General features: G+C 36.9%; 1 protein-coding gene across 1 annotated transcript; it reads left to right on the forward strand.

Moving 5' to 3' along the window:
- Positions 1-3,859: 3,859 nt before the first annotated feature.
- On the forward strand, positions 3,860-6,349 carry LOC103716304 (cation/calcium exchanger 4-like). Its single transcript, XM_088711473.2, has 2 exons — positions 3,860-3,943; positions 4,120-6,349. Exons 1-2 carry the CDS (start codon positions 3,877-3,879, stop codon positions 6,108-6,110), a joined length of 2,058 nt encoding a protein of 685 aa, XP_088567599.2. The 5' UTR covers positions 3,860-3,876; the 3' UTR covers positions 6,111-6,349.
- Positions 6,350-8,287: the final 1,938 nt, after the last annotated feature.

Consider the following 8,287-nt stretch of genomic DNA (forward strand, 5'->3'; position numbering starts at 1 on the left):
TTTTTTTTCCAATGCTGGCACTCATCTTGGAGTTTTCCAATGTGTTTGCTGCTGCTGCTTGGTGATGATCAACTTGGTTCAGAAAAATTAAAAAAGGAGAAAAAAGCTGCAGATTAGCTTTACATGGTCTCCTTGTAGAGGTGATTAAGATATTTAATCAAGTGATTGATATAAGATGAAGCTAAAATTCTTATATTGGAGACTAAATCCTCTGTTTAGTAGTTAAGTACAAATCATTGGACATAGAGATTAGGATATTGGGCTTGATATATGTTGGTTTCAAATATTCATGGGGCCAATTACATATCACACATTGAGATATATCGATGTATATCATATGGCATGCACGTTTCATTTGCAACACCTCAATTGTTGGGAGGCATTCCATATTTGGTTGTGGCTGAGGCTCTCCGTAAACCCTAATCATTTAGAAAAGAAGATTTCTCCATGGTTGCTCTTAACTAAAAGTATCGTCGGTAAAGTTCTGTCATCGAACACACAGATTCACAATTTGATCCCCACATGTTCCTCGTTTATTTCATGATATTTTATTTTCAAATTCTATAGGATGTATTCATATTAGAATGGTATGATTTTTTCATTCTATCAAAAAAAAAAAAAAAAAGATTTCAAAAGAAGATATAAACTGTCTATGCTTTCATAACCTATGATATCCAATAACGCCTCTCTCTTTCCAAAGTAGTCGGCAGTGATTAACATCTTGCCTCCTTAAGCCAACAAAAAATATTTGTTCAATAATCTAGTAAGCACCTTTTGTCATTGCATTCAAAAGCAGCAGTTCCCAAGCCTAGGTAACCTCTGTATTTGAAATTGATTTACCAAACCTAATCATATTAACCTACTACAATGTTCTCATTTTTGCTCCAAGTAAATCCCCACTTCATTAGGGATAATGCAAGGAAAATAAAGCTACCTTGTGACTCATCATGCAATCATTATTAACTAAACAATCCAATCATCCCTAGCTCATGTTAGTTAAAAATCCTGTCAGTCAATCTCTATTTGTCAATGCCTTGATCCTCAATTATTCCAAAATTATCACAAACCACATACCATGGTCTTCATTCATAAATACATGGAGTAGTCTGAGTGGTTGCAATTTGCACCGAGTAATTCCTTTTGAATGTCCCATTGATGGATCCACGTCAGCATGGGACCCACTTGATGTAGATACGAAAACCTTCCCCTTGGACATGTATCCATTATTATATGTGGCGGTCCTCGCGTAATAATGGGGATTTATTTCATTCGGAAGACGGACTTCAAACCTTCTAAGTTCCAACTACGTTCAAAAGAACCGCATCCAGCTTTTATGATCGTATCATTAATGCCACTGGTGAATTAATTGAGTTTCTAAAGATGAGCTATTCTACTGATCATTTCACGAGACTATGACTATCTAAGTTTTTGAGATCTTTTAAGTGTGAAGCTAATTTGAGTTAGTTCCGAGACATAAAGAATTTTGGTTTCTTATCTCACTAGGCATGTTTCCAAAAACTTTTCTTGGTGAAAGCTATATGCAAAACCATGTCATTGGTCAATCTTATATAAACATTTTCAAGATTTAATTGAGAGGATGTTTCAAACCATCAAGCTAGTAGTTGGCTGGAGGTTGGAGGTGAGATGATTGAAGTGGTAATGAAACTTGAGAGATGTTTGATTAGCGCTATGTTAAATTTCACAAGTAGCATTTGAGGTTGCAGGTAATAATATGATTGAACTCATACTACTTTTTAAACTCGTGGCTGCCAAGTCTGCAAAGCTTGATTCTTTCGTTCATGTCATGTATAATAGGAATTATCTGTTCAAAAATTAGGACCTGTTTGCTACTGCTGTTGTTTTTCAAGTTTTTGTTTCCCATGAATTAGTGACATACTTCATAGAGCTTGATTTTGGAGACAACATTTGCACAGAAATTCGATCATTCCTTGCTTTTATTTTTATTTTTATTTTTTGTTTTGACACCAAAAGCTCTAAAAGTTTTATACATAATTTCAGAAACCAAGGGTTCCATGAATGTTCTTCTTTAGTCCATTGCAATCTTTTTCTCGAAATTTTAAAAATAAAAATAAAAGCCAAACGAGCGCTTAGTTGTTCATATAAATTGATATCAAGCAAAACACAAAAGATCACTATAGGTTTTTAATTAGGAAAAACACTTGTTTAGAGGATCTATTAAAATAAATTCTAGGTAAAATGCAACTAGGATCACAAATTACATGTTCAACATTAAAGTTGGAAGAAGCAGTGGAAAACCAAGAAAAATTAAGCATATACCAAAAGTTCAGGCAGAAACAGAAAACTATGAGAATCATATAAACATAAAAATTGATCTAGTGGTATGCCATTCTATGGAAGATTATGTACAGGAAAAGCAAGAAATTGCCTCAACAATATCAGTCCAAGAATTTTTAAAAGATGGTCTTTTTGAGATGTAAATTATTATCAGGGATAGCTAAATCCTAGAATTTCATTTTTGGCTTTTAATTTTAAGGGATGGAAGGAGGTATATAATTGAGTCCTAAAAGAGAGATTCAAAGGCCTTGTACTTATTTGGGCACAAGGTGGTAGGAATCTTAGGCAAAACCTAAATTAGCCATTGCTCTGCTAGACTTTATATGATCTTTGTTTTTATCACATAAATCACCATTCCTATTAAATTTTAAAAATTTTAAAGCACCATAACAAGCATCAAACCCTTGATTTCCTCCAACTTAAATTATGTATGACTACCTAAAGTAAACCTTAATTTGACTTACATGTTCAAGGCTTATTTGGTAGGCATAATTCGAGATCTTATTGGAGTACTTTACATTCATACAGAGAAAAAGGCCGCAGAGCTGAATGCAATTTTCCATTTGTTTCCATTTTTTTTTGGTGATATTCCATTTGTTTCCATTTGAACATGATTGTGGCATGGCATCGAAAAATGCCACCAAAACCTGGCGAATTGCACCAAGCCTCATGCATCGCACCATCGCCTCATACCACGCCATGTTGAAGACTTAACGGCAGGAGTCTTCTCAGAATTAACATACTTCATTCATCACACGCCCAAATAATAGTAAGCTACGTTGTCTTTGCAATGGAGGAATTGAAGTCAAGTAAAAGCATGCAGCCTATCCTGGGGTCAGAATCGGCTTATTGAAACCATGAGTCCTATATTTTCTTCACAAGATAAACGAAGAAGACCAGAAACAAATCATTCACAGGGAATGACAGTGGTTGAAGTTATAATAAGTTTAATTATGAGCATGACTTGAAAAGCATAACGAGCTATAATGAAATGGTAGTGGTTGCATATGGAGTAGCAACAACAATACTGTATCTTTGTGGATTGTAGCCATTTGCCACTACGTGTTTTATATGACAAGAAAGAAAGATTAGCAGCTAGTTCCTTCAATTTTGAAAAGAACTGCATTAATGATCTGAACCTATATAAGGATTAAAGGATGCGATTCACAATTGGTATGATTTGTTATCCTGATTGCACCTAAAACTTGCCTAAGAATGTAAGGATTTAATTGGTATTAAATCAATCCTAATATATATATATATATATATATATATATATATATATATATATATATATATATATATATATATATATATATATATATATATATATATATATATATATATATATATCTCAAGCGATTCATTTTAAATAAAGCAAAATCTTACTCAATTTTTTTTTTGGGCTTCTCAAGATCAGCGAGCTCCCAATAACTTGGGCCGAGGCCCTATCTCTTGGCCCAGACCACAACACCCATGGAATTCAGGGTTCTGCTCGCCGACGCGTAATAATACCATCCTAACCTTTTTAGGCCTTACACGCGAAGCGCGCGAGGGAAGATGCGTACGTTACCGATCCGCTTCGTCCGTTTCGACTCAGCGAGAAGCTTCGCTGCTCGTCGTCAAGGTACGGTTCTCACGAAATCCCAAATCCATCCCAAACCCTCCTTCTTGTACTGCCCTAAAACCCTAAATTTCCCATCGAATCCTCTCTATTCCCAAAATTTTTACGCTGGCCACATCGGACGATCCTCCAATTCGAACCTCTCAGTTCGTTTGTGTTCTCATGTATCCAAAACCTAGATCTCCGAGTTAGGGTTATCGGGGAATCGGCTGGAGCTATGGAAACGGACGTGATCATCGGGCGCCATGGTGGATTTCGTGCGGTCTTCCATGGTTTTTGTGCTCTGGTGCTGCTCTTATTCTTCTACAACAGAGACGACGTTCTCCGGAACCCTTTCCTCCGTCAAAACTCCAGTTTCCCCTCTCCTTGGGTTTCAAAATCCAATCTTTTTCCTCATCGGCGGATCGCCGAGGTGCCTCTGACCAATTCAACCAAGGGGGTTGTGCAATTTGATGGGATGAATGAGAATTCGGAATCCTTTGGGAATCCGACGGAGGCGTGCGCTGGACTAGCCCAGCACGAGGGTTTTGCCACCCAGTGTGATTTCTTGAAGGCTCGTCGGCGGTGCCATTCCGGTGGATTCATCGATTACCTCACTTTCTTCTACTGCGATTGCGAGAAATTTCGTGTTCTGGGCTTCGCCATGCTTGCCCTCTGGCTAGCAGCTCTGTTTTATATGCTGGGAAACACGGCTGCCGATTACTTCTGTTGTAATCTAGAGAAGCTCTCCAGCTTACTGAAGCTTCCTGCGACCGTTGCCGGGGTCACCCTCCTCCCACTCGGGAATGGTGCTCCTGATGTCTTTGCTAGCATAGCGTCTTTTGTAGGGACCGGCACTGGGGAGGTGGGTCTCAATAGTGTATTGGGTGGCGCAGTCTTTGTTACTTGCATAGTTGTCGGGACTGTTTCGCTATGTGTTGCGGAGAAGAATGTTCAGATTGATCGGAAATGCTTCATCCGGGATATTAGCTTCTTCCTGTTGATGTTGGTATCTTTGTCCATGATCTTGATTGTTGGGAGGGTGCCTGTTTGGGGAGCAATCATGTTTGTTTCAATTTATGTGGTTTATGCATTCACCGTGGCGGCAAATGAGATGCTGAGGAAGCATGCTCGGATGTTGAAGTTGGATATCGTGACACCTTTGCTTCCGGTTAGAGGGGGCATCTTTTCTCATAGTGTTGAAGAGGATGAATCTATTTACAGCTCTCTTCTGGAAGAAGATATTGACAATGAAACGCCGCAGTTGCATACTTCATTACCTCAGTGGATGTGGGCATCACATGTGGCTATTTATTCGAATCAGGGTAGCAGGGCTAATTCATTTGAGAATGCCAGGCCTTTATGGGGTTGGAGTGATGAAGTAGAGGTGGAAACCTCGTTTTTCTCTTGTTCTAACTTAGTTTTTTGGATGGAGATGCCTCTGTCTATTCCGAGAAGGTTAACAATTCCAATTGTTGAGGAAGAAAGGTGGTCAAAAGGATATGCAGTTGCCAGTACTTTTTTAGCACCTCTTCTGTTGACATTTCTCTGGAACAGTTGTGGAAGTGAGGGCTCCAAAGTCAGCGTGGCTGCTTATGTTGTAGGTGGTATCATTGGTGTTGCACTCGCTGTTCTTGCTTTCCTATACACGAACACTGATCGCCCACCAAGAAGGTTCTTGTTTCCATGGGTAGTAGGAGGTTTTATAATGAGCATAGTGTGGTTCTATATTGTTGCTAATGAGCTAATTGCGCTTTTGGTGGCCTTGGGCGTAATCTTGGGCATCAATCCATCTATTCTTGGATTGACAGTATTGGCATGGGGTAATTCAATGGGTGACTTGATGTCAAACGTTGCTTTGGCTCTGAATGGAGGGGACGGAGTGCAAATTGCCATGTCGGGATGCTATGCTGGGCCCATGTTCAACACACTTGCTGGTCTGGGGATGTCAATGTTGCTTAAAGCATGGTCGAGGGCGCCTGCTTCATATGAACTCCCACATGATAGGTCCTTGGTTTATACAGTAGGTTTTCTTATGTCAGGACTCATCTTGGCTCTTGTTATTTTACCACGGAGTGACATGCGCCCGAACAAGATGCTGGGTTATGGCCTCATTTCTCTTTATCTGATATTTCTCTCTGTTAGGGTGATCTATGCAATGGGAGTCTTATCCTTGGCTGGTTTGCATTGATTCTCTATAGTGCTATCAGGGAATCGAACATGAATCCCTTGAGGGAACACTCAGGATGCACTTAACATGAGCAGGAAAGGTATGATTCGATGGAACTTTGTATTGTTGATCATGTTAGATCATGTTGTACTGAGGCCATGAATCAAAAACTGGCAGCAGCTACCGAGCCACATATACATAACAAAATTGAGAGTTGTATAGATTTATTTGAATCACATCTGATTTTAGTTTTCCTCCGATCTACACATTTGTCATGGCTTAATGGGTGTTCTAATTGCTGCACTTGTTGTGGGCTGGTTAGCTGGTTAGTTTGTAGATAAACAACTCTTTCTCAGTGCTGACCTATGAGGCCTGGTTTGTCTTTTTATCCTATATTGTTCTCATGTAAGATTGTAGTTTTCTTGGATTGTTTTTAATTTAGTGGCTTTTGTTTAGTTAGAACTTCCATCTTGATTATTGTAGCAGTGATCTTCTAAGGATCAAGTCAATATTTTGCCTGCCAAATAGGTCCATTTTTCAGCAAAAAATCAAGATAAATGCTCTTTGGTTTTACCTTGCTAACAAATTGAGCTTTCTAGCTGACTAAAGCAAATATCATTTTCAGGAACTTCATGTTTAAATGAAACATTGATTGGTCATGCATAATGAAGCACAATGCATCATTTTTATATTCTCTAAGAAAGTTATATTGTTTGTGACTTTCATCTTATAAATAGGAAAGGCTTTTAAACTGGAATGTCGAAGTAGCATGTATCTTTATCTGTTGGTGTTACTTTGTGGATAATTGTGATACTTATACATGGAAGTTAAAAAAAACTTCTACCTTGTTCACTTTTTTTGTAATAGCACTCACTGGAGGCAATCACCTTCGACTTGTTGAGGGCCAGACATCTAACTTAATTGTGCTCTATCTGTTTTCAATATGGTGATGAAAATCTTCAATTGAGAGCTAAGATCTTCTCTTATGGGTTGGCAAAAACAGAGAAAATTATTTGCAGAATTGTTGAAATGCGTGTAACAGTGGGATGAGAAACGAAAATGATGATTTAACCATACATATATTAGAGTTAACTTTTTGATGCAGTCACGATCAAAGAGTGCATGGTTGGGTCAGAAAGGAAGATTAGTTGTAATTGAAATGCCAATTTTTAGTTTTATTTGCTGCCCTTGCGGTGTTTTTAGGAATCCATTCATATAATTTGTCAATATTTTGTCTTTTTAAAGAGTTTTTTAGTGGTTAATTATGAATAGTTGCAAATAAAGATCTCTCTCTCATGCAAACGTGCACGCTCTTGTGTTGGGCATGCTCTTAAATAATATATCGGACAGATATTAAAACAATACTTGAAGTATTATTTTTTTCATCTTGGTCAAATAATTTTTTAAATTATTATTCGAAAGTGAATCAATTCTGATTTATTCAATTATTCTTGAATTGTATACGAATTTTATGATTTATTCATAAATTATTTATAATTACTAAACAATATATATATTACAAATTAATGATCTCTTATATTGTTGTTAGTGGTGATATTTTTTGCTATTGTTTTTTGTTCTTGCATCTTCCATACTTATTTCTAATTAAAAATTATAAATATTTTAGAAAGATCTTTTTTAAATTTTATTTTTTTTCAATTTTTATTTAATCGTTACCTTCTTGTTTTAGTACTTTCATGTCTGTTAAAATAGATGTCTTACTTGCTACGACCCCCTTTTGAGCTGGTGTGTTTCTATTACTCCTTGTCTGCTAACATTACACAGCAAGCCAGACACTATAACAATGGGAAAGCTACGCTCGATCTAACAAAGCGAGTTATTAATTTATTTTATTTTTTTTCTTGGTATTACTAATTTAATTATTTTTCATAAGTAATAAATTTCTAAGCCAAATCGTCCACGGCATCATGGAAAGAAGCAGTACAGAAATAAATCAACACCTTTCATGAACCTTGATATTTTACATATATTACTTTTCCACAGCATTTTTGCATGAGCAAGTATACCATGGCAAGTATACTTCTATATATTTAGTATGAATATATCCCATAAAGTTAGTAAATAAAATATTCCAAAATAGAAGTGTCCTTTCAATCTATGATTGGAACCCATGCAAGATTTGTGCAAAATTTAAATTAAAAAAACAAATGGAAAAGCAATAGCTTCAGATTACAAAA

This window comes from Phoenix dactylifera, chromosome 15 (assembly GCF_051530095.1).
Source record: "Phoenix dactylifera cultivar Ajwa chromosome 15, Ajwa_hap1_PhDact_Kaust_v1.1, whole genome shotgun sequence".
NCBI classification, from domain to species: domain Eukaryota; kingdom Viridiplantae; phylum Streptophyta; class Magnoliopsida; order Arecales; family Arecaceae; genus Phoenix; species Phoenix dactylifera.